The following is a 27,446-nucleotide window of genomic DNA, read 5'->3' as shown; positions in this document are numbered from 1 at the left end:
TGAGCCGTTGGCACTAGAAACTCTGGTATTAATATGGGAGCTTTACGGAGGCAGACCTCACATCCCCATAACGAGAAGTTTAGTTAGGTCACTGGTAGTCCAGTGACACCCTGCTGGGTTCCTGGCCTGGGCATTTCAAGGCAGGACCAAACGCGGGGGGCCTGAGATCCAGGGATGGAGCTGGGCACTTGTTGGGGTTGGGTGGGTAGCGGGGAGGGAAGGGGCGGTGTGCAGTGGTTTGAAGTTGGGGAATGGGGGGAGGGGGAGTTTGTTGGGAGCGGGAGGGGAGCGAGCCAAACTTTGTCATCAGGGGCAGAAGGGGAGACTGGGAGAGGAGACGGGACATCAGATAAATGGCGTCAGGTAGCCTTAGAGTGGTGACCTGGAATGTGAGGCGCCTCAATAGTTACCTAAAGCGCAATAAAGTAATCATGTACCTAAGAAGGATGAGGATTGATATAGCATTATTACAGGAAACCCATCTCACTAGAGAGAAACTGGAGGAGGGGGGAGCGTCACGGGAGCTATATACTCTGCTTACGCTAGGGGAGTCATATGGATAGCACCGCACGTACCGTTTCAGCTGACTCGGTCGACGGTGGACTCGGAAGGCAGAATGGTTGTAGCGCAGGGGATGCTGGAAAACCGGGAATTGAGCATAGTAAACGCCCCTAATCAAGGCTTACTTTAGGAACTTTAGGACTCTACACGGCAAAATCAGCCCCCTGGTGGGTGACGTGATCCTATGGGGAGGGGACTTCAATTGCACTTTGAACCCCAAGATGGACAGATCAGATGGCAAGCTAGACAAACCCACCCCGGCTGCTAAGGCGTTACAGGCCCTACTGACGGATTTTAAGCTCCAAGATGTATGGCGGCAGCTGCACCCAGTAGACAGGCAGTACTCGCACTATGTGGCGCCACATGGCTTGCACACGAGGCTGGACTATGTGTTTGCTGCTGCTGAGATAGCAGGAGAAATGGTGGGCGCGGAATATAAGGCCAGGGTGCTTTCGGACCATTCTCCTTTCGTCCTGGAGTGGCGATACCAACCCCCACGGCGCGGATCCGACGTGGAAGCTTAGAGCGGAGGCCCTGCAGGATCCGGGAGGACCTGAGGGAGGCGATCACTGAGTACTTTGACATTAACACCGGCAGCATGCCATCTGTGGGGACAGTATGGGAGGCATTCAAGGTCGTAGTGCGGGGTGTAGCCATATCAAAATCCAAAGGGCTCCAAGGAGGCATAGCACAGAAGTTGCAAGAAACGGAAAGGGAACTGGAGGGCCATGATGCGTAAGGGCGGTGCCTCTCGGGAGGAGGGGGAGAGGATGACACTGCGCAGCAAACTAGCAGTGCGCTTTGGGATAGATTATGTAAGATGAACTATAAGAAATATGTGGAAAGGCAGCATGCGGGAGGAGACAAGCCGGGCAGATTGCTGGCCTGGTTATACAAAAACGAGACACCACAACCTGTGAGTAGAGAAGTTAGAGGCGAGGAAGGCCTGATCTGGGATACTCAAGAGGGAATAAATGAAGAGTTCTGTAGATACTGTAAATGTCTGTATGAGGACGGTGGGGAAAATAGGGACCAAGAGATCCAGGAAACACTAGAAGATATAGGCTTGCCCTCTCTAGATGACTTGGAACGGGCAGACCTGGACGCCCCAATCACCCCAGATGAACTAGAGACAGTGATCCAGCACCTGCCCATGTGCAGAGCCCCGGGATTCGGCGGGCTCCCCAGTGAATTCTATAAAACGTATAAACAAGAGTTGCTCCCGCCGCTACTGGCCATGCTTAATGAGGCTTAAGAACGTGGGGGGCTGCCAGAATCCTTACGGGAAGCGGTGATCATCCCGCTCCTGAAACCAGGCAAGCCAAGCACAGACTGTGGGTCATATAGGACCCTATCGATGCTCAATCAGGACAGCAAAATCCTTACAGCTGTGCTGGCTAACAGGCTTAAGCAAGTCATCGGCAAATTGATACACCCTGACCAAACGGGCTATGTGCCTGGTTGAAATATAACTGACAATCATAGGAGATTACATCACATTATTGACCAAACGGAGAAAGACCCTGGCAATTGTCTCGCTGGATGCAGTCAAGGCCTTCGATTCAGTGAGGTGGCCTTGGTTGCTGGCGACCTTGAAAGGATATGGGATGGGGCCGGGGTACCTGAGATGGGTCAAGATGTTGTACAGCTCCCCAATTGCAAGGGTTAAAACGGGTGGTATAATTTCAGATAAATGGCAATTTAGCAGGAGTACTAGACAGGGATGCTCTTGGTCGCCCATGTTAGATATCCTAGCATTAGAGCCACTAGCAGTGTGCCTTAGACAATAATACGGGGAGATAGGAATCCGCACTGTGGGAGGTACACACCTTATATCACTGTACGCCGATGACATGCTTTTGTATCTGCGCTTCCCGGAGGAGAACCTTCAATATGTCTTGAAGGTGATGGAACGTTAACGCTACCCTCTCGGGCATAGCAGTGAATCCTAGGAAGTCTAGTGTGTTCCCCCTGGGGAGGTATAAAAGCACCCCATGGAGAAACCTGCCGTCTTGCCAATACCTTGGCGAACCGAGACGTTTCGATACCCAGGTATTGATATATACCACACGACGGGGGCAGAACACAAACACAATACGTTGAAGGCAGTTGATGGTATTAAAAATAGCATGGGATTTTGGTCCAGATTGTCCCTGGCCATGATGGGGAGGGCGGCTTTGCTTAAAATGGTAGTCCTGCCCAGATTGCTACATTTTTTTGTAAACATCCCATATGTGATCCCCAAACGTTTTTTTGTCCAACTCCACAGCATGTGCAGGGGTTTCATCTGGCACAATTCCAGAAACAGGGTGGCCCTCTGGAAATTACAAAATTTGTGTGACAGGGGGGCATAAACCTGCCGAACTTCGAGTTATATTACATGGCAGTTCAGCTGCAAGATGTGGCGAGGTGGTTGTCTGAAGAGGAAACGGCTGAAGCTAGGCTGCTGCGAAGGGATCCAGCTCCCTACTTCCTCAGAGAGACAGTGTGGCTGCCTAAATCAAAGGTATCAGGAATGGTGAGATTGTTGGTGCTTGGTAGGGAGGTGTGGCGTAGGGCATGGCGGAATGTGGGAGACCCGGCCCAGTTTTCCCTGCAGGTGCCGTTGGTGGCGTTGTGTGGGGAAGACTCCCAACTGATAAAAGGGGTCCGTAGATACTGGGAACCGGTGGGTCTGGCTACCCATGGCGATATATGGCAAGAGGGGGTGTTATTGGACTTTCAGAGTTTAATGGAGGACACCGGGGTGCATAAGACCCAACACATCACTTATTCTAGAATCATTAAACTAGTGAGAGAACGATGGCCTGAGGCAGTGCTTGCGTAACAACCTGATGCCACCATAGAGACGATGTATGATGTCTTGGATGGTGGGCACAAAATATCTCGTATATATGAGTTGCTGAGCACTAGGGCGCGGAGGGAGTTGCTCCAACTAAAGCGAGACTGGGAGGAGGAGGTGGGTGCACCCATGACGGATGGACAATGGGATAGAGCCCAAAGGTATAAGAAGGTGTCCCGAAACGCGAGACTTCAGCAGATCCAATTATATGTCACTCATAGAGCATATCTGACCCCCAGCAAAATGGCCAGGTTTGGCGGCCCGGCGATACAGAAATGCCCTAGGTGCGGGTAGATAGAGGCTGGGTTGCTGCACATGTTTTGGGCTTGCCCCGAGGTGGGTAGGTTTTGGACAGAACTGAAAACACGATTAGCAGACAAAGGGGTCACGCTGGATGTGGAGTCGGCTTGGGCATGTATGCTTGTGGGTTTCACCAGACCACGTAACCTGAGACACATTAGCAAGATGAATGACCTGGCCTACATCTTGGCCAAACGGAGAATTACAATGTGCTGGAAAGCGGCCCATCAGCCTAGAATAGAGATGTGGTGGGCAGACCTTTTAAAGTGGGCAGAAGCTGAAACGGCCGCCTGGTATGAAGTCGCTACCAGGGGGGGAGGAAGAGGTGGGCCCCCTAATAGCATGGAGACAATTGGTGGCCTCAATGGCGGGTCCCTCCCAGGCCTACCACAGCGATGATGGCACGGAAGAGGTGGTGATAGTAGACACGCCTGAAGACGTATAGGTGGATGACATGGGTACAATGGCTCAAGTTAATGGGGTGGGAGGGGGTTTGACCGAAGAGCGCATTGTGCTATATAATGTTTGAAGCTTAATCATGAACGTCCTAATTGTTTGTAATGTTTGAAGTGTTTATAAAATAATAAACATTATTTTAAAAAAAAAACTTTTTAAAAATGAGACAGTATGCCCTCAGACAACCGTACCAAATGTACCCTGGCACGGAGTGGTAGCAGAGTTGCAGACACCACTGAATATTGAAGAACTGTAAAGAAAATCTGGCAAGTGCGAAGTGATGTCTTAAGGAGATGATACAATGACACACCAAAACAAAATAAGAATACTTAAAGAATGAAGATGTAACTGAAGAAGCAAAGTAACATGTATGAGTAAGAAGAAAACATATATACAAAGACGGTAAGTAACCAGATAAATAATAGATGTATATACGCAGAAACGCACAGTAGATGAATCACATAGAAGCTTCCTGCAGTATAAAACATAACTTGGATAAAGCAGCCATGTTGAAAGGATGGGCACCGGCTCTCAATGATAGTAAGCACAGAGCTGGAAGGAGAGAGACCAGAGGTGCAGACCTGACAGAGGCTGGAAATACAAATTTGTCCATGAACAAAGAATAGCTGCTGGCCAGAGATCAAAGATGACCAGTACAAAGGGAGTTACCAAGGATAAGCAACTTATGCAGAACATATTTCTCTTAGATTAAGTAAATGAGCGAACATTGATGAGTGCGAAGTATTGACCATGAAAAATACAGAAAAGCCTATGTGAGACGGAGCAACCAAGTCTCTAGAGGCTGAAGAGGGTAATGACACCTGACATTATTGAATCAAATAGCACTAAATAAAATATGAAATTGACAAAATCGTGGTCTCTTAACACGTGGTGCAAGACCAGAAAACAAGGCCTATTTATAAAGCCCTGGCCGAACATAACGATGTACCTTAACTCCCCTTAAAGTTCCAGAGAAGAGAACATCCAGCAAAATCAAGCCCAAAGGAGAAGATTTGGCTGATGATAGATGATAGAACTAATTGGGCAAGTGGGCAGTAGTCTGATGTTGTTCTCTGCACCAGGGTTTCGTTTTACTGACGTGCTGCTAGTGAGCCGAGTGTCCAAGGTTGGGAAAATATGCCAACATATCCTGAGCGCCTATGCAACAGTGAGCATACAATGTTCAATGAGTCAATCCGCTAGTGTTATGCTGCTATAATCTGTACTATACATTGTTGGAGGGAAATTCGACGTTTGCCTGCCAGAGCAGGGGCAGCCAATAAAGTTTTTTTTTTTAACGTTGTTTATTATGGTAATCCCATTCTGCGCATAGATGCGCCCAAAAAGTGCTACTGCACAACAGACTTTTGGCCTTCTTTAGTTCATATTAATTGTAGGGTCAGTTAGTTTATTTAGTTAGTTTAGGGAAATCTCTATAGCGAAGGGGCCGAAGGTAGAGAAGGGGCCTTTTCTTTTTAATTTCATTAAAATAATATAGAAATGTCCACTGCGTGTCCAACTCCTTCTTCTGACCCACCAAAGTACATAGCATTGGTATTATTTCGGTAGCGCCTCAAACGCATCCTTTGAGGCCTCTGTCCTTCTGCATCCACTCCCAGGCGGGCTGCGGGCAACAAGGCGTATTTCAGATTACTCTCTAGGAGCAGCTTCTTAACGCCTGAGTAAGTTTGTCTGTGTTTCTGCATTGCCACACTGTAGTCTGGATAAAACGAGAGCCTAGCACCATTATATGTTATGTGTATGTGCTCCGTAACTGCCAATAGTATTCTGACCTTGTCCTGATACTTAAGGCACTTCATAATAATGGCTCTTGGTGGTGCTCTAAGTATAGGCTGCTGCGTTGGTACTCTGTGAGCCTTGTCCACAATTACCTTTTCTGGTAGCAGACCCATTGTGAAGTCTTGAAGGAATTTCTTTAGCCCACCTTTTTCAGTGCCCTCGACCTGGCCTAATGGGTGCACATTCGTTCGAGGTGATCGATCCTCCCAAGTCCATCATCTTACTTTGGAGCTCTACATAAGATGATTTGAGGGTCTCGGACGTTTTAACCGCATCCAAAAGTTTGCATGGTCAAAAAGTCCTAAAAATGCTACCACCAAAGGTTCGAACCATCAAAAGTTTGAACCTTTGGTGGTAGCATTATAGGTAAGTATAAAAAAAAATGTTTAAAAACTGTGAGGGTGTCCCTCGCAACACCCCTCACTACACAGTGTTAGAGTGAGTGGGGTGTTGTGGGGGACACACTTGTAGCACATCTGAAAGAAAAAAGAAAAAAAAACAGATGCTGCGGGGGTGTCCCCGCAACACCTTGCTCACTGTACCACATAGTACAGTGAGGGGGTGTTGCGGGGGACACCTCCAGTTTTTTTAAATTTAATTTTATACTTTACGGTATAGTGAGCGGGGGTTGCGTGGGGAAATCCCCCGCAGCCCCCGTTAAAAAAAAAAAAAAAAGACCCTGCGGCGCCAGTTCCCGATCACGGAAGTGAAGGGGAACAGGCGCCGCAGGGACTCAGCATGAAGTAAAAGGAAACTAGGGAATGTTTTATGTTGGGGTGTGTGGTGTGGGTGGGAGGGTTTGGGTATGTAGGTGTTGTGTTCGCACAGGAAATGGGCGAACCTTTGGTGGTTCGCACATTTCTCATGTCAACTTTCCGGCCGTGGGAAAATCAGCCGCGGTTGGATCACGTAGATCCGATTTGAGCACTGCCACGTCTCGTTCTGTGCTCGTGAGTGAGTCCTGCATTCCCGACTCTCGCTGCTCCCCCTTGGTGGCTCTTTCTCTAAGCTTGTCTAGGTAATGGCGGATCAGAGCGACGTTCTGTGCAAGACTGCAGAGCTGGTCTGTTATGTTTTTGTTCCCTTCCATAAGCACTTGTTTAAAGTCGCTGTTGGAGATGTCTTTGAGAGCCATCCCCTGTTTATTGCCACATGTCTTCATTCGCTGGTTCCATGTCTGCCTTCTGTGCCATCAGCCGTGAAACTGCGTTGTATAGTGTACCGATGGTTATTGGTTGCTGCTTCTTTGGTGACTTTTCCCCCGGGCATCTGTGTGGAGGGGGGCATAAGGGCAGTGTTGCTGCTTGAATCTCCGTCAATATGTCCATCTGTCTTCTGCAGTACTTTCGCCTTACCTTGGAGACTCCAAGAGCGCCGCAACACTGCCCCCCACCCCTCTCTTAATGTCACTGCTTCCTGCATTGCCTCAGGTTCCCGTGGTACTTGCCATCAAACTGCACAGATCAGTGAGGAAGAAGGAAGCCCTCCCTCCCACTGCGACCGACGAAAGCCTGACTCGGCCACAGATTGCATCTGTACTGGCACTGTGCCGGGGCTCATGAGCACCAGTCTTGCTGCTCAAACTTTGGCTGGCCACTATGCTGGGCTCTCCAGAGACACTGGCACTCGAGACCCAGCGCAAACGACCACCTTCAACTCTCCTGCTATGTGCAGTGGCTCACTGTCGTCTGGCTCTCTGTGCCAACAGTGCTGCCTCTTTCCACCCACCCCCTACATAAAAGCAACAGACCGTTCCGGGCAATGCTGGTGCCGGTCGCTGCAGGTTGCTTCCAAACCCCTTAGCAGGGAGCGGGGGAAATCCTCCAAAGTCAGCCGCTCGGGGCACTCTGTATTGCGGCAGCATCACCACTGGGAGCTAACCTCAGTCCAACCAGGTGTGTGTAGGCGTCTCAAGTGCACAAAGCAACCACCGCAAATCTGCTCCTGCTCCGATGCCCCAGTGCCGCAAACTTCACCGGCGGGGTATCGACCGGGATTGGCTGGCCCTTCATGTCTCTTTGCAATGTGCAGTCCCCCACTAAAGATAATGCCAGGATAATTGGTGGTAGAGCGGCAGGTCTGTGCTGTTACTTGGCTGCCATCTTGGCCACAGCCCCTGCCACTTACATTTTTAATGGGAGTGCTTTTCGAGCCAGTTCATTCATGTCTTCTCGGGTTACTAACATGCCATCTCGTCTGCTCGCAGGGTGAGTGAGCTACAAGCCTCGTCATGCAAACCCCCATTTACTGTATTTTCCAAGGAGATTGTACTTTTGATGGTTTGTCCCTCCTTCCTTCCAAAGGTGGTATCTGAATTTGATCTAACACAAAAGATTACATTGCCAGCCTTCTACCCATCTCCTCACCCTTCTAAGGATATAGAGGCTACGCAGGCTTCACCCGAAAGGAGCTTTTGCTTTTCCATTTAAAGAATGTCAGCCATCAGATAGGATGACCAACTATTCATTGGTTACACTGGTCACAAATTAGGCCAAGAAAACACTCTCAGGATGGATAATTTTATGCATTTTGGATTGCTACTCCATTGCTGGGAAGGATGTCCCTGATAATTTTAAGAGCCCATTCCACCGGGGAGTGGCAACTACTGCGGCTCTACAAAGTGTTGTCAGTGCAGGACATTTGCAATGCCGTAACGTGGTCTCTGCCCCTCCTCCCCCCCATTTCAAAGCATTATTGCTTAGACACCCTGTCGGGCCAGGATGCTCATTTTGGAAAGCGGTTATGCACAATATTATGTGCAAAATATACATTTCACGCAAATTCACTTTTCCCACCTCATTTCCAAAACTGCTGTGGGAGTCTGTCTAAGATGAGTAATCTGTGGGAGGACACACTCCGTTACAAGAACACATTACTTACCCCATGTAATGGTCTTTCTGATGAATATCCTACCACGGATTCCTCGTCCTCCCAACCTACCCCTCTGACTGAACACATTTTTTTTACATCTCAACGCCCATGTGGATTATTTGATTCCTCAAGATGGCTCATCAGAAAGCAAGAAAAACTAGACACTGGGGCAACTGGCACAGTGCATGCTATTTATACTACAATCAATGTCCAGTCCGGATGTGGGAATCATAACCGTTGAGGGATTTCAATGCTGATGCCGCACAAAACCCCCTCTGTCAAACATTTGAGACTGTAAAGCAGGATACGAATATATCAAAGATGATGAACCCGTTGGAGGAACCTCCATCATAAAGAACATTACAAGGGGTAAGTAATATTGTTCTCCTAACCTGTAACCTGCACGAAATTTTAACCTTTTCAAGATCTTTATCTTATTTTTAGTAGCATTAAGTTGGGTAACAATAAACATCTGTTGTCTGTCAGTAGCGCCAAGATACCGCTGTGAGGGTGAATCTGTGCTCTACAAATACACCTGTTCTGTTATTTTCATGAAGACCACGTTTTAGACGTTCCTTTATTCAAAGTAATAGTGTTAATCTGTATTCTCATCCACTCTGTTACTCGGGAGTTGGCCTTGAATGCTAGACCACAGATACCATTAAGTCAGCCAGGAAAAGTAAGGTTGAGCTGTTCACCCTGGTTTAAGAAGATGACACAACATGATAAACACAGGGCTGGGGATCTGTTGTAGCAGTAGCTTTATCTTTTCTGGAAGTAATAGTTGTGCAGAGGAGTACTTGGCCCTGTTGACTGCATTTACCTGCCACCGAGTGATACACTTTACTAAAAATGAATTTGCTATGCAAGACTGACCAGCCTATTTTTGTTTCTTCTCTACAGAGCAGTTGTTATTGGGAGCCTACAAAGAGCTGTCTGGGTCATGGGACTGTGATTACGATTCCTTTGTTCTGCCGCTTCTAGATGAGACGAAGCCCTGCTACATTCTTTACCGACTTGATACACAGAATGCACAGGGCTTTGAATGGCTCTTCATTTCCTGGTCTCCAGATAATTCCCCAGTAAGAATCTTCTTTTGTAGTTTTCGTCTAAACTTGGAACTTGTGATGTGAGCCAGATCAGAATTATGTCCTGAAGAAAGGTTGGCGCTTGAATGACTTGATCATTGATCAGTCTGTTATTTTAACACCAGTTATGATTTGTGGTGGTTAATGTGTACCCCATCTGGCCTTCCCTTTTCCTGATCTTTCATTCACGTTCTCAATCCACCCATCCACTTGTTCGCTCTTTTGATTGGTTTCTTTGCCTTTCTCAGCACTTCTTTCTAGGAGTGGCCCACCTATTTTAACATAGTCCCATAGCGACGGAAAGAGCCATTAATGTGAGGAGAAAACGTCTGGTATGGAATGCACGTGTGGGCTTGCCACTTTGTTTTATTTTGGCGGAGGGAGCTGCGTGTACACCCGCACATTGATCATCATTAGCTGCAATTAGTTAATTCGTTTTTAGCTATCACTCAGTCTTATAATGAAATAGCTTAATCAAGTGTACCCCAAGCACTTGATTTCTAAGGAATTTACCACCCCAGCTCACATTTACCATTCCTCTTCCCTTTCTTGTGTTTGGTCTTTTTTGCAAAAAATTTAAAGCTTCCTTGTAAAATGTGATTTTGGTTTACAAAAGGTGAAGACTATTACTACCAGAATACATTTTTTGGTATACAATTATTGAATTCATTTTTTTGATGAAAATGTTAATATATAAATGTAGTGTTAAAAATAACTGGTCTGAACCTGTCTCCCTATGGAAAAGCCCATGCTTTTGTCGCCTTCATTCTTCAGTGTGCCTAGAGCCTAGAGTTTCCATGGTGTAACAGACTCCATTATATTATGACAATAATCTGATTTTGTGACTTCATTTTTGTAGTAGATAACGAAAATACTGTTAATTTTTATTCTTTTTTTTCGATTTAGTTTTTCAGTTAACTGCCGACTTTTCTCTCAATATTCTTTTAATGCTTGTGATCCACTCTGTTTCCAGGTCCGACTAAAGATGTTATATGCAGCGACCAGAGCTACTGTGAAGAAAGAGTTTGGAGGCGGCCATATTAAGGACGAGCTGTTTGGAACCTTGAAGGTGCTCCCGTGCTGTCACCCCCTTCACCTTTCTGAAGGTGCTGCCCACACCACCGCCCTCTTTCCCATGCCCTAAAATTCTGGCTGCATCTTCGTCACTCAGAGGTGCCATTGCCGAGAAGGGGTTATCTCTGCTATCTTTGCTCCTGCCCTTAACCCCTTCCAATATTCTCATTTCTCAACAAATAGGTAACCTCATTCCATATGATGATCCCTCACTTCCCTCCTGCCATGTACTACATGCTGAAGAATTTTCCACTAACACATCACGTCCCTCTTCTGAATGCATGCTTACAGGGCCGTGTTTCGTAAAGCGCTATAAAAATACAAATACACATCTTTCACACTGTGATGAAGGATTATATCCTTTTGGCTCGGAGTGGCAGGTATTGTACGTTTTTTGTTCACAAACCCATATCCATAACCGTGCAAAAGGTGTGAAAGCTGTACTCTGCTTGTGTGATAGATATAGCACACTTTAAAATGTGGGACTCTGCCTTGTCATCGAACAAGGATCACCAGCAAATTGCTTTGCTTTCTTCTTTAGTGTACTAGATAACCTCTGAAGTCGGGTGTTCACATATGGATAAAAAACTCTTGCTCAGCGACCACTCATTTCCACGGGAAAAATCCAATATGCGTGGCCCGTTGGCTTATTTAGATCTACTCAGTTTCACTGGTTATTTGTTTGTCCTTCTGGCATGAATTTCTTTTTTCTACCCTGTTCAGGTTGTTTATTCCTTTACTGGCAATTGGCCAAGGATGTGGTCTTCCATCCTGCTTTGCGTGATCAATCCTTAACTGGACACCGCTCCTCTGTTCAAAGAAATGTAGTTACATTTGCATTGTTGGTAGTCTGATCAAAAGGTGTAGTTAGTCCTTAAGCACTAGAGTAGAACAAGTGCAAGAGCTCTTTAGTTCCTCTGTGGCAGTCATGAGCATGGCTACCACACACGTTCTTTAACCCTACAGTCGAAGGACCTGAGGCACAAAGATTGTTCATAAAGAGATGGTTACTGGATGTTTGAATGTTTGAATGTTGCTGGAATCTTCATCAACCGCTCTGGTGCCTTTGATGCAGAAACCACTCTGTTTTGTGGAGTAATGCCCCTTGAAACTTTGGCTTATTCACTTATGGTTGTCTGCGAGTAGAATAAATCTCCTGTTGCTCTGTGGGGAAGATTGTAAATATGGGTTAGTCCGACCCGGTTGCTTAGTCTAAGGAGACATGGGGGGGGGGTCATTCCGACCCTGGCTTGGCGGGGTCCCGCAAGCGGTCCAGCATGCTAACGAGTCCTTCATTAACGGGCCCGTTGTTGGCATGCTCCCCATTCCCTTTGAGCCCTATGGGGATGGGTGCCTGGAATGGGGAAATACCGGGCCCCTCCAAGGTCGGAATGGCCTGGCATTTCCCCATTCCAGGAACCCGGACCCGGTACCCGGAATGGGGGTAGCCATGCCGCAAATGGCGGCATGGCTCCCTCCAAGGTCGTAATGACCTCCAAGGTGTACAACATCCCTGAATGTAATACTGTTTTGAAAGAAACCATCTTGTACTAACTACAAGTTTATGGTTAGGTCTACAAACCCTGCTTATTTAGTATTCCATGCTTGCTGAAATAATTGGTAAATTGTGTAGCCTTATATAATGGCACTTACTGTGCGTACTGCACACTATATGCTCACACACTCTCTAACAAAATTACACAAAGTAGTGATTTTTAGATATTCTTTCAGGCCTCTTTCCAAGAGTACTGGGTGGTATTTTATGGTTTCCATTCCTCGTTTTACATTTGTAAGTGGGTTGGATGAACCTAAACCCTATTTTTTTTGGTGTCCGGCTATGTGGATCGCACTTGTGATTGCTCAATTATTTGGGACCAAGGCTACAAACAGCTCATTGTACAACTACAGTATCAAATTAGATTTTTTTACAGATGATGCCAGTAGATGTGGGCCGAATGTACCCTCAAACTGCACCCGGTTGTATGCTTTTATAGAGCGTTTTTTCCGTACTATTTAAATTCATGCATTCACTGAAAGGAATACTGGCCTATGAAAGGGACCTTACTCTGCACAGTAAAATGCAGAACATGTCTGGGTATTAAAAAATGTATTTCAACAAAATGTGATCTATGTACCAAAAAAATCTCCTGTAACAAAAAACAAAGAAAAGCTTTTAAAAAACAAAAGACCATGGATGAGTTAAACAGGGAGCTAAAGCTCAGCACATACAAGGAACGGGTCTTTCAATGCTTCTATAAAGATGCACATGCATTAGTGGGTATTACCCTATTTATATGAACGTTTAAAATTAATTGATTCACATCTGGTTGTTATGCAAGATTTGCATATTGATGATAGATCTTCCTGACCTGTGTAAACCCAAGGACATTTTGCTTGAGAGGGAATCTTTTTTTCCCCCCTCTCACCTAGTCTTTTACTCTTTTAATGGTGACCTTTTTATGTCTCTCCATAGTGTGTGAGTGGAGCTGGTTTCCTATGCCTTTTGGGCTTAGGATGGGTTGCCGTTTTGGGCTCCCCTTTTTAATTCTCTTATTTCCTGGGTGAACTACTGTGGGATTCCCCTTTCTTACTTACCTGGTAACATTTTTGTTACAATTGCATATTTTATTGAATGGCTGGTGGCAGTGGTTTTACCTTAATGACTTTTAGTCAATGTTACTCGCAGGCTGTCTAATGCATAGGAGTGTCATCATTCTTGCAGAATGGTAGGCTCCTTTTTTTTTCACCATTTTTAAGTATGCTTATTTTTTCTTAGGTCTTCTGCTGTCCTAGGCGGGAAAGATCTTGTTTGTAGTTTTGTCTTCGCCGGTAGTCCTTTGTATTCCCCGCGGATATTGATATTTTATTTCTATCGCGCTCGTACACAAGTGTTCAGAGCGCGACAAGGCAAGGGAGGGGAACAGCGGAGAACAAAACAACGATCTTAGGCCCACTGACATTGAGAATGCGCAAGTGCATGGGAGAGGGGGAGGGGAAAAGTGCATGGAAGGGGGGAGAAGTGGAAAGTGCGAAGCAAAGGAGAAACAGATAAATAATCATAAATAAATAATAAAGACAACGAACAGTGGTAGTGCAGCCAGCAATTAGCAAGTGCTAGGTTTAAGGCAGCTGTTAGGCAGAAACCTGTGCAGTTCCCTTAGGGAACACTGCAAAAGATTTAAGACTACAGGTGTTGGCAGTAAACCCACTTGGTAGCAGTCTGTACCACCCAGATTTACCTGGTAGCTGTGGCTGAGCAGTCAGACTTCCCTCAAGAAGAGTTAGGCAGTATGCAAAGTATACTCAATAGGCACTCAGATACAATAATACAAGCAAACACTGACCAGAGCTTTGGTATCAAAGTATATAATTATTTATTTAAAAACACACAGTTAAAACACTCCAGCACTCTTATTGTAAAATATTCTAAACACAGTTACTATTATGATATATACACCCCTTTTTCCCTATTAGATAAATCACAGTAAAACACCACTTATTTTCATACAGAGGTGAGCGCTTAAATAGATTGCACTCTAATAAGTTTGTGAGAAAGGGAGGGAAAAAGACAGAATATGGAAAGGTACACCACTCTAAGATTCAGGAACACTGTTAGCAAGGCAGAAGAGCAAAAGTCACTGGTGAGCCAAAGTCCAAAGTCTGGGCCCACTCTTAGAGAGAGCAGAGCACAAATGCGCCCAAGATCACACAGTTACACTAGGCTTAGAAAGTCTTGGAGAGGGTTCAAAAAGAGTTTAGAGAGGCTTAGAAAAGTTTAGCCAAGGTGTCCCAGGCTAACCCAGATTCGAAAGCCGGGGGCTAAATCTACCCCGTACAGTCGGTAGTAAGGGAAGCCAGGCGGGCCACGGTACCTTAAGTGGGAAGGATCCTCAAGCGGTGGCAGTTGTTTCTAGTAGTGGGTGCAAGTTGCGTCGTCGTGCAGGGGAAGAGAAGATCTCGACTTGGAGGAACGATGAAGGTCGTTGCACTACCAGGGAAGAAACCAGCCGCAGAGTTTTCCGGTTAAAGGTGGTACATTGGTTTCACTGTCGTGGTAAAACGTGGTATCCCGGTTGCCGGGGTGCTTGGCACGGGCAAGGCGGCCACGAGGTATGTCGGGAAAGCGAAAAGACGGTGAAACTGGTTATCCCCACCAGTCAAAGGAAGAAGACTCTCCGGCGGGAGATCTCCTCTGTCGTTGGGAAAAGTGGTGAGGTGAGGCAGTCCAGCAGGGCTCCACCGGTGGTGGTGTCGTGGCAGGTCGGCTCAGCTTCTCCCTCGTCGGATTCTTAGGTCCTGTGGCGACTTCTGAAGTTCTAATCCCCAAAGCCCTGCTTTTATGCAGCAAACCCCCATTCACTCAGCCTAGCTGTCACTCAAACATGCTAAGTGGTGAGCCGGCCGGCTCACCACTTGGGCCAATCAGGATGGAGTGCGACTTGAGTTGCCTGGGCAACTCAGTCCAGGGTGCCTAAATTCCCCTGCACCCCTCCTAAGTACCCCAGACAGAGTGGCACCACTTTGGTGGGCTTCTGTGGAGAAGCCCGCCAAAAAGTGGAACAAAGGGCTCGACTTGGGTTGGAGTCACAGAAGAGAACACAAACGCCATTTTAGAATCAAGTTTTGGCAAAAAATACCAACCGGAGAATTAATATTAATTAAATAAACTGGCAGTATGTTCGGGGCTACCGTAAATAATTAAATAAAGGTAGTAGCCTAAAACAATGTGAAATTCCATAGGAAAATATTCGCGGTTGAATATAAAAAGTAGTATCCACTGCCACCAGCCAAAACTCGGCAGGGGGGACGGAGACGTGCCCCTCGACTAACAGACCCTGGGGCAATCGAATTGCCCCAGCCAGTACGTCCACAATATGATGGTTTGTACTGGTTCTGTTCAGAATTTAAGACTAGTAAAGTCAATGGTGACTTTACATGCCCTGGGAGACAGTTGTCAGTCCCAGGGTATGGAGTCTATACTGGGGGGTCACTAAGACACCCCTGTGTCACTGCACTGAGGGTGCTGTGTAACACACATCACAAAAACACATGAAACCCTATGGAGTAAAAGACCCCATAGCCCATTAAACACTTCTAGATTCAAAGAAACACACTCAAATCATGTCCAAGAGTGAGGGTAAAAGAGTCTCACTCTTGGCAGGAGAAAAAAATAAACCCCAAAAATCCAGCAAAGCTGCTGGGGGATTCACTAGGTTAGGAAATTCAGCCTAAACAGAGAATTCTCCCTAACAGCAGCAGACAGGGTAGGTCTGATAAGTGCAGGAAGCAAAGGTGGGGGCTCCATGGGTACAGATACAGACCCCAGTGCAAGGGCTGGCCCGGAGGCAGTGCAGGAGGGTGGCAGGGTGAGCAGGTACCTGGGCCAGGAGGACGGAGGGTGGCCAGGTGCATGGTGCCAAGAGAGAACAGATCAGCCGGGGAGAGTGGTAGCAAAGGCAGAAGAAAAGGATGGTCTTGAGGTGCTTCCGGAACCGGAGATAGTTCTCCTCAAGTTTTAGAGTGGCAGAGAGGCTGTTCCAGAGGGAGGCCCCAGCTGAAGACAGAGATCTACCCCCATCTCCTTTCTTTGAAAAACAAGCTCGAGAGGGGAGGTATTTGCGGATGGATAGCTTAAGGTATTTTGGACCCATTCCCCAGAAAGCCTTGTGGACAATGCAGAGGGTTTTTAATTTAATCCTTGCATCCACTGGGAGCCAATGGAGGGATTTCCGAGCTGGAGAGAGGCTCCAGAATGTCTGTGAAGGCAGGAAGCGAGGGAGGAGTCAAACACTCTGCAGCCCTTTCTTTCACCTTGCCTGAAAGGAACCAGTTCTACTGGGGAGCTGGCTGTCCTGGTTGTACAGCCAGCCACCCCTTTCCTGTAAACTGCATGGGGAGGAGGGGGGGAGTTTGCTGAAGTTGTGCTGTAGTTCCTGATAAAGACGAAGCTGCTGAAAGTCGACCACTGGAGCTGAATCAGAAGAGGAAGACAGCTGTAATGATTTCCAGCGAGCCTGTTGTGTAACGGAGCCTGATATAACCCTTCCTTCCATCCGACCTGGGGATCCCGGAAACGACGACTCCTACCCAGAGGCTAGTGAGTCCCACTAGTCTCAAGAAGACCTGCAAAATGAGCCATCCCTCTACGTGTGTTTTCCTTCCTGGCCTGCAAACCGCCAATACCAGGTGTTAGGCAGAGTTTGTATGCAGTACCCTTTGGGACCACTACACACAACTATGACTACAGGTGTAAGCCAAACCAACCTTTGGTATAAGTCTGTATTACAGTTTTTGGTAGCGGAGCTGAGCAGCCAGGCTTATCTCAAGAGGGAATGTGAGCTGTAAGGATGTTACACAGGGGTCTACAATCACAAGTATTCAAATAAACTCTTACACTCAAGGTTTCTTGGTTAAACACTTATTAATTTATTCAACAGTCAGTTATAAAATATTCACTAGAAGGAGGCAATCTATATCCCACAAAAATATACTTCAGTACTTTACACTGTACGTTTCTGAGGCATTTAAACTACTTTGAAGGAGGAGCAAAATGGCATTCAGAGTACTTTGAAGTAGGAGCAAAAACGCATAGGTTAATAAAAAGATTACAGTTACTGTTAGGCAGTTCAAATACTTTGTGTTTCACCAGAGGAGACAATTCAATGCAATAGGTTAGGCCAAAGTCAATGGGCTAAAGTCTTGGATAGGATAAAGCAGTTCTGGTAGTTAAACGGAAAGGTTTTTGCCGAAGTTCTCAGAAGTAGTTCGCAAGAAGATTCATATGTTGGGTCACAAGCTGACTAGGCCTGCAAGTTGCCAAAGTTCCAAGCACTTTCGCAATGAGAGATAAGTTCTCTCGGTCGGGTTTTCACAGTACCTTACAATGAAGAAAAAGATGCAGCTGAAGACGTCTGTTCCTGGCAGTTCCTGCAAATCTCGCTGTTCCTGAGCCTCTGTTCCTGAGCCTCAGTCATGGGGACAAGAGGGAGGACGTTGTGGGACTCCTGCACTGGGACTGGTCAAAGCTGGCACTTGGCAAATCTTCTATTCCGGTAGCTGTAGACTAGCGCACAAACCGGTGTCCCTCTCCCTAGTTATTCGGTTTCCTGCAGCACTCTGAGGAAAATGCAACCAGCTCCGAGAATGGTATCCAGGTGGCTTACGAGTTGATTGGTCCCACCAACTCAAAGGGGGAAGTTGTCCTTGCAGGGCTTCTCTGCCGAGATGAACTTAGCGATTCAGACCTGCAGCAGGGCTTCACCGGGTAAACTAACGGTGCAGGAGTTGCAGCAGCCGTCCTCTTCAAGCTTGTCTTCGGTTCTTTTGTTCCAGTAGTCGACTCTGCCTTCCAAGCCAAGAGACTCACCTTTTATCCAGTTTCCTCTCATTCATTCCAGCCTAGCTGCCACTCACCCAGCATAGTGGCTGTCCTTGCCGGACAGTCAGCCAACCAATCACGCCAGAGTGCATTCGGGTCTCCTAGGAGACTAAGCACAGGGAGTTTCGGGCACCTCCCTCAGTTCCTGCCCACCCCAGACACTAGAGCGCCACAGGCGGTCTTCAGTCCTGAAGCCCGCCAAAGGCAATGAAACAACGGGACCAAACCTGGTTTGGCGCGCAAAGCAAAACTCTAGAAGGACCTTTCCACAAAGAAATGGCGAAAAAAGAAGGCCGCAAGCCGTTTAAACAAAGGGGGCTCAGACGCCATATTGAAAAACATGGCTCCTGCGATTAATTCTACCTGTGTTCGCCGTCGGGGAAAAATCATGGTAGTTCATTGTAAAACCACTGCCACCAGCCTTTTTGAGAGGAAAGGGTAGCATTTGACAGCTACATGATTATCTAGACACAGGGGATACTAGGTAATCCCTCCAGCACTCTATTGTAAGATAGGACTTTAAAAAGACTAGTAAAGTCAATTTCACTTTACTTATTCTGGGAAACAGAAGATTGACCCAGAGAAGGTGAGGGTGCTGTGTGACACGCATGAAAAGATGATGCCTATGGAGTTGTCTAAAACTCCATAACCAAAGAAAACACAAGAGTAAAAAACACAGAATTAAAAGTTCAAAGTCCCAAGGTTTAGCAAAATGGCTGGAGGGCTCTAAGGTGGGAGTAATTGGCACATTTATGAGAATTCTCCCTAACACCAGGGGACCTCGAGCCTGAGTGCAGTGCAATGTCTTCAAAGTCGGAATCCTTCTGAAACTTTGGAGTGACTCCTGCTGGATCTCCAGAGACACGATTCCAATCCCTGAAGTCCCCTCACCAGGGCAGGACTGAGAGAGTGAAGAGAATCCAACCAGAGATATTCGTTATTCATCTGGTTCCTGTAAAAGGGTACCAAATCCACAGAGCCGCGAGAAGCCTTGATGAATGCTTTGTTGGAAGCCTTTTCTGATGACTGCTGCTGCAAGTGCCCATCCAGTGTCTGTTTCTTCAGTCTCGAGACCAAGAATCCAAGGACCGGGTCCTATGCTGCTGCAACAGCGTGAAGGCATCCACCCAGGAGCTCTACTTTTCTGCTAAGGTATTGTGCTGGCTTGGGTAATACGTACCTCAAGTCTTGTGTCGATCCTGTAAGGCTGAGTGGGTGATGCGTGCGTTTGGGAGTTTGCCCATACCATTTGCCCAGGCCTAATGCTGGAACGCCTATAGGGAGTCTTCTATGAAGTACCTAAACACTTTAAACTAACTCTGAAGCTAATACTTGTTGAAGATATCCTCTGGAACTCTGACTTTCCTGTACCTGAACCCTACCCGGACCTGCCTACAGCTAGCCCTTTGACCTCTAGGTTCCCTCGTCTGCCTCATGCTATAGAATAGGGAAGGACTCTAAAAGTTGAGGCTTCTGTCTTGAAAATGTAACAAGCGTTGAAAGTACTTACTTGTAAGTGAGTTTGTGTTGTAACTGTATCTCTGAAATAGAGTAAGTTAGAAAATGTTACAAAAGTTACTACTTTTAAATTGCTGGTTGCTCCTTTAAAAAGTATATAAGCTGCTTTACTTACTTTGAAGAGTGTTCCACTCTTCCTAAAAGTAATTGTGTTGCTACTGTTTTATTATTCTTAATTGAATGAGTGTAATAGCTTACCAATAGGGTCTACCTACCTTGAATAACTCTTCTTCTGAAAGTGTACCATTGGGTTTTGCTTTCCCTGATCTGCTTCAGTGCATTTCTAAAACAGTCTTGGAGTTAATACGTGTCTGTGAGTTGCTTGTAGCTCCTCTGAAAAGTATATGGGTCCTTACTTACCCTGAACTGCTTGTCTTCTTAAAAGTCTGCCAAAACTTCTTGCTTATCTTAGAATTGTATTCTACACTTCTGAAAAGTATCCTTGGTTAAACTGTATCTTCAGTGGGCAGAAATAGTTTAAATACCAATGGGTTATTGTGGAGAATCCTGCGGACCACCCACTAAAACCCTACTGGAGTCTCCTGCCAGGTGGCCAGGAGAGGGCAGACGCTTCCTGATCCCAATCTTGGGGGTGATGTACTGCGGGAGGATCACCTGGGTGAAGACCAGGCCCAGGGAGATGGGGAGATTCGGCAGGGCGAGACATGGTATGATTTCTTGGATGATAGTAAGATCATTCCTATAGACATTAAAATCTGTTAATGTCCGTTCAAACGAGGATTACTCCAAAGCCCTTTCTAAGTTGCAGTTGAAATGCTTTATATTGTTTGGTGTCCAACTAACCTTATTCCCACTGTTAACTGTCAGCTTTGTTGGTCCACCTCTCACTATACTGCAAAACAGTTTGCACGTTAGGTTTACTTATCGGGTGGTGCATCACTGTATATTAAGTAATGGTGGTATTCCAGTATGGAATGCATGGAAGTGAGAATGTTGAGGTAGCTGTTGTGTTTAGAACAGAGGTAGTGAGAGTCAGTTGGTGAGAGGATTAGATTTGAGCAGAAGGAATCGATGTATATAACAGATGATTTCATAAAGAAGCTCTCACCTGTGCAAGCAGTGTTTTTTGGGTGTGGCAGTGGTGACGAGTTGAGCAAAGGAGCCCCATGCTCTGCTCTCCGGAGGCAGCTGCACCGATACGGCCAGGACTGTGCGGAGTAAAGTTATTGCTAGGCTGAGGAGGGTCCTCTACGAGGTGCGATGTTGTGCCCAGCAGCTATGTTACAACTCCTTTGGGCACCCAGCCAGGGGGAGAGGCAAAGTTGCTAGACAGCTCCACCATAGCCGGAGCCCTCGTGGGTGGAGTGGAGAGGCAGCAGGTTTGTGGCACGTAGTGTTGGGCTGCTGTTGCCCTTGTAGGTGTGTTAGGCAAGATTGTATGCAGTACTCTGTGGGAGACTGCACCAGCCTTGTCCTCTTGGCAGTAGTTAACCCAACCTTTTGTATAAGCATGTACTACACAAGTTGGTCGAGTAACTGAGCAGCCTGGCTTATCTCAAGAGGGGTCAATGTGAGCTGTAAGGTTGTAACAGAGTTTCACTGTGACAGTTATTACTCACACACAAGGTTTCTTGATAAAACAATTATTAGTTTATTTAAGTCAGTAGAATAAGCCTTCTTTAGAAGGGAGCAACATATGCAGCACTTTAAATATACTTCAAAACACACTCTTAGTTTCTCTAATCAGATGATACCCATTGGGAATGGCACACATACACTCCCTACACCCTCAGGTGACTTAAATAGCTAGGACATTGTGGACATTGATTTATCACTGGTACATTTAGAGCAATACTGAGTTTGGTGCAAAAGGTTAGATGGGGGAATAAAACACAGGTTAACAAATACTTCATAAACTGGTAAGTACTTTTTGAACCTTCCACTGCAAAGTAAATTAACCCTTTCCAGGGGGAAAGTCAAAAGCACAGTCAGAGGTGAGAAGGGTCTTCTGGGAGCCCGGACAGTCAATGTTAGTTGAGCAAAGTCTAAGGGAGCTGAATATCTTCTTTCAGGTAAGTAAAAGTCTTGCACAATGTTTTTAGAAAAGTTTGTAGAAAGGAAATCACTGAAGGGCCATAAGCTGGGAGGCTTGTTAGGGGGGCAAGCTGCAAGCAACTCTGCAAGGGAAACCAAGACCAATGTAAACTGAGAACTAGCAAGGCTACCCAACAAGAGGTAAGTCCCCTTAGTTTTACAGTACCTTTTGGTTAGAAGAAAACTGGATCCAGCTGCACTTCTGTTCCTGTCTAGGTCTGCAGATTCTTTGTTCCTGGGCCTCAGTCGTGGGGACAAGAGGGAGGACGTCTGGGGACTCCTTCACTACGAGTCAGCGGCAGCAATGGGCAAACTTTAGATCAGCGGCACTTTACGGTTTCAGCTCCTCGCGTCTCTCGAAAATAGCACCACCACGGTTCTCTGATACCTTCTTGGACTTTCCTTGCATCTGTGGCCCAGCACTCTTTTGAGGTGGCTCAGGCTTGGTCAGTCCTGCTTCATGGAAGTACGTAGGATCTTCCTAGATTTCGTGTCCGACTTAAAAGCCATGTACTCGATCTGGTGTTCCTCTCTCTGGCAGTTCGGTTCCTGCAGCAGCAATGGAAGTACAGCCAGTTCCGAGAGGATGTCCAGACAAGTTCACTTTGGGGTTGATTGGTCCCACCAACCCAAGAGAAGTCATCCGTTGCAGGGCTTCTCTAGTCTAGGCGAATTCGGAGCTTGAGCATAGCAGCAGGGTTTCACCGGGCAAACAAACTGTCCAGGAGTTGCAGCAGGCGTCTCTTCCAAGTTCTTCTTTGGATTCCTTCTTCCAGTGGTCGACTCTGCCTTCCAATCCAAAAGCCTTGCCTTTTATGCAGGTTTTTCCCATCATTCGCAGCCTAGCTGTTACTCGCACAGCAGGGTGGCTGTCTTCTAATGACAGCCAGCTGGCCAATCGCCTTTGGGTGCATTCCTGTAACCAAGGGGATTAAGCACAGGGAGTTTTGGGCACCTCCCTCACTTCCTGCCCCTGCCAGACACGCTGGAGCCAGAGGCGGGCTTCACCAGTGAATCCCGCCAAAGACAAAACTAACAAAATGACCTTTCCAACAAGAAATGGTGAAAAAGACAACCAGGGCCATTTTGAGAAAGTGGGGTCCCATGGGTACTTTACTGTAGCTGCAATTGCAGCCCACGCTAAAAACACACAATGGTACGAAAAAGTAAACCACTGCCATCAGTCATTGTAGAAAGGGCAACATAAAAATGTCTTATGAGAAACTAGACAAGGGGATACTAAGTAACCCCTCCAGCACTCTATGGTAAGATAGTGTGTGCTGGGTCTAAAAAGTTAAAAAAATGTAAGTAAAGTCAATTTCACTTCACTGCTTTTGGAAACAGTAGTTTCACCAAGAGAAGGTATTTAAACCTTTGGGAAATCTAAGAGACTTCCCTGTGGCACTGCACTGCACACAATGTAAAGATGATGCCTATGGAGTTTGTCAGATTCCAAAGTCAAAAGAAACACAGAGACCAAATCACGGAAACAAAAAGGGCTCACTCTTTCCAGGTTAGAAATTCAAAGTCCTAAAGTCCAGCAAAAAATGCTGGAGGTCTCTAAGGTAGAAGGGAATTAGCAAGTTTCTCCCTAACAAGAAGGGTCAACTGAGATGCAGCGCTGCTGAGTCAGTGAGCGTGGTGAAGTGGCCGTAGCGCCGGCTGTAGGACTGTAGCACCGAACGCTGCAGACTAAAGGAAAGTACACTAAGGCATCTTGTGTGCCGACAGAGCGAAAGAGTATTGAGGGCTGTGGTTGCAGCAGAGAGTACTCCACTGTAAGTAATGATAGGATTCCAACATGGAGGTGAGATTGTTGTGGTAGCTGTTAAGTTTAGAACAGAGAAGGAGAGAGACAATAGGTGAGAGGACAAGATTGGAGCAGGAGGTACCTGGGGGCCTCATTACCCATGCACTCTGTATACAGCAGATGATTTCATGTAAAGCTCTCACCTGTACAAGTGGCGTTCTTTGGTGCATCAACTTTACTGTAATCCTTGCAAATGCAAGTCATTCAGAAGTCCAATAATCTGCAAACTCTTCAGGTGCTTCCATTGAGACACATTGCTACTTATCGACCTGTAAATAACAAGTTTAATACTAAACTAATATCTTCGAAGGAATCTCCAGAAATAAGGAAATGTGGACTAACTAATGGAAGTAACCAAAGCACACATAATTCTGCACTATTGTTTGGATTAGATATGAATATTTGTTATTTGTGCTTCCCATTTTCTTGGCTACAACATCTGTTAGATTTATGATTTTTACTAACGGGGGATCAGAGCTAAGCCCGGAATTGCAGGATAGGTTGTCTGAATTCTGGAATGGCCTTGACCGGTTCATGCAGTTCACGTCCAAGAGGAAAGGGCAATCGTTGTATGGTTTCAGTTGAAAAAGTAGATCTGAAAAACATTAGAGAAGGCACTGATTGTAGGAGGAGCTGGACTTTGTATTTGTATTGCTGTAAACTGTGGCTACACCAAAAAAAAAACACTAGTTAAAAGTAATTTTTAAATGTAAAATGAGCAACTTAATGTGCTTCAAAGTTCTGTTTCATTTGTTTTAAAGCTTTTTGCATGCATCCATTACTGTGTGTTTGATCATTGTGGCCATGGCATTGAATGAAACAAGCACACCCTCCTCCAGCATGCTAGAGGGAGCTCGTGTTTGTTTACTGTCGTCAGATATATACATTCGCCCTCAGAAGATCTAGAATAGCATTTGATGCAATGACAAGTGAAACACAGGCAAGTACGGATGCATTAGAAATGGAAAGAACACTTCAAGACAATAGTATGACAGTTTCCTTTGCCCTTCTAAAGCTAAACCCTAAGATGCTTTGGGACCAAATGACACCCGTTGCAAATTATATACTTCACAAGTAAGTTCAGGAAGGTAAACTCCACTCAATCCCAGTACTTAGGATAGTCCAGGAATTTTCATCTGGGTGGGCCAGGGTTGTGACCAGAGGGGCCCACATTCCATTGGGTGTGGGTCTAGGAGTACACTATTCAAAGTGCTGGCATTGATCCAGATTTCGCAGATCTGCAAAAATACATTTGCACTCCTTTATAAAAAAAAAAAAAGTACATAGCAAAAGGGAAGCAAGGAAAGTAGTGTTGCAACATCAATCTACCTGTCTTCCCTTCCCATCTGCTCTCCCCTTTCTGTTATATCTGATCCTCCTTCACCTTTCACCGTCCAGACACGTTCCTTCAGCTGCCCTAATCACTGTTCCCATTTACCTACCCTTTGACCTGTTCACACCAGCACCCAGCATGCATTTTCTGGCCTGGTTTAGGAGAATTGAGGGTGATGCCGCCTCCTCCTCCTGTGAGAGGGCTAGGCAGATGGTGTCTGCCCAACAATACCTTCCTGAGCACTGTGGCTACTCCCAGCAGGCCCCGGAGGGGATGCTTGTGCTCCCTCCATCCTGTTGTGAAAGATAGACCCTCCCACAAAACTGAAGCAAGTACTAGGAGATTTTGTTTCCTACAAAATTACATTTTCTTCGAACTTTTTTATTTCAAGAACAGAACATACCATGCCCAATCAATACAAGTAGCCTTGTTGATCTTAACAATATTTAGAGCACAACAACATATCCTCCAATAACATACACATGCATAAAATCCTCCCTTCACCCACCCATTCCACAAACGCCCCCTCCTTTCCAACTGAACCCCTACAGTAGTCCCATTCTGAATGTCTCCCTTCAATGGTTCATGTCCAATATTAAATTTTAAACACAAAATGTTACTTTTGTTGAATTTTTGCAGCACATGTTAATTGAGTTGAGAGTGCAAGGCCGTGCTAGGGTTGTAAGAGCTGCATCAGGAGGCAGACAGTGCTGGTTGAGGAGTTTCCAGACTCCTGGTATCGCTCCTGGTGGGGTATGGCATGAAGGAGCGGGTCTTGCTTCCCTGCCATGCCCCTGTACATCATTGTCTGGTACATACTGGTTATGAAATGCAATTGTCCGCAATGACTTTGTTTGATGTGTTTACCTTGATTTGGTATTGAATGACACAATTTAATTTCAGCATAGCCTTGAATTTAGATACTTGACCACACATCTGCAGGGCTTAAGTTGATACATATGTGTTGAAGTTTGGCTTTCAATAACTAAAATAATACAACATTTTATACAGATCACTTTAAAAATGCACAAGTCACATGATAAACCAACTTGACAATGTATTCATCATTATAGAACCATGTTGATGAAAAGATTAAGGTGGGGCATTTTGTTTTGAATCCTAAACTGCATAGAGCAGAATTCTCAGGTTTGCACTTTTTTGCAAAAGGGGCCATTCATTCATTTTAATTGTTTCCACCAAGTACTGGAAAAGTAAAGAATAAAACGGGTGAAAATCGTTCTTTACTTTACCACTACATGTCTGCAAAAGTTTAAATCACTTCCACAATTAACGATTGTGGGAGCCATACGCAATGGATTCCTTTTGACTCTGTCCGCTTTTACCAGGTGTAAGTCAGGCAGATCTCATAGGAATCCATTGGTTTTCAGCCAACTTAAAAATACATGCTGGTGGAATGCCAATTGGATTTGGCAGGGGAACCTTGTTAAGTCTGATCTGCTCTCCAACTTCGCTTGTCAAATCATACAAAATCCTGCAGCTCATACAAAGTGGAGCTAAATGCATTTATCGCCACTTCTTCCACTCTGCTTGACCTGGAAAATAATCCCCTATGACTGTAGCTTTATTTTCCCTATCCTGAATGGAAGCCTACCAGTTCCAGCATAGCAATTAATGAGAACTTACAATCTCTTACAGACACAAAGTGAAATGAAATGCATGTCAAGGTTATTGTTTCACACAGCTTGTTCTGTATCCCCTTAATTATTAATCACCCAACAATTGCATTTAAACAGCTTCTTAAAACCCTATATATTTTTTTAAGTGCCACAGCAATGGTCACTGCCTCTTTACCTTTTCTCATCTCTAATGTATTTATTTTCTTAATTTATTCCTAAAGTGCTAGGACGGTGGCCCAGAGGCATAAGAACGCTGACATGACATGCAATAAAAAAACATAAAGCCCAGCGATGTCTAAGGAGAAACCTGAGAGAAACTAGTGGAGGTCAAGGATCCATTTACTCGAAAGGCAAGGTTTTCAGGACACGTTTGAACCTGGGAAGACTGGCACACAGCCCCAAATCAGCGAGGGAATATTCCACAAGTGAGGAATTGCGGCTGGAAAGCCTCCATTTTGCAGCTGTACCAGTTTGGCCTTTGGGGTGAAAAGCAACCCTGTGTTATTGGATCTTAGATTACGGCTGTTAGATAGCCACTTCAACTGTGCTGCCATATAAAAAGGGCTTATTCCATACATGCAAGGCTGTGAAATGCAAAAGGTGCGAAACTTGATTCTCGTTGTAATGGGGAGCCAATGTAATGCTCTGCTTGCTGTTGACACTGTTTTGCGCATCCCCATAACGACCCTCACTGCGTTGTTCTGGACAACTTGCAGACGTTTG

At 45.8% G+C, this 27,446-nt stretch overlaps 1 protein-coding gene across 6 annotated transcripts in view; it reads left to right on the top strand.

Moving 5' to 3' along the window:
* Positions 1–27,446, top strand: part of TWF2 (twinfilin actin binding protein 2) — a 471,759-nt gene that overhangs the window by 146,220 nt on the left and 298,093 nt on the right. For all 6 annotated transcript variants that reach the window (XM_069643998.1, XM_069643994.1, XM_069643995.1 and 3 more), the window contains 2 exons: positions 9,734–9,912; positions 10,892–10,987. In XM_069643998.1, coding sequence (XP_069500099.1) covers positions 9,734–9,912; positions 10,892–10,987 — 275 coding nt within the window. The remainder of the gene's footprint in view (positions 1–9,733; positions 9,913–10,891; positions 10,988–27,446) is intronic.

Source organism: Ambystoma mexicanum, chromosome 2p (assembly GCF_040938575.1).
Source record: "Ambystoma mexicanum isolate Mex_15411 chromosome 2p, UKY_AmexF1_1, whole genome shotgun sequence".
In the NCBI taxonomy this organism is placed as follows: Eukaryota; Metazoa; Chordata; class Amphibia; order Caudata; family Ambystomatidae; genus Ambystoma; species Ambystoma mexicanum.
The sequence above is the reverse complement of the archived record's forward strand: the minus strand, read 5'-3'. Positions and strand labels throughout refer to the sequence as shown.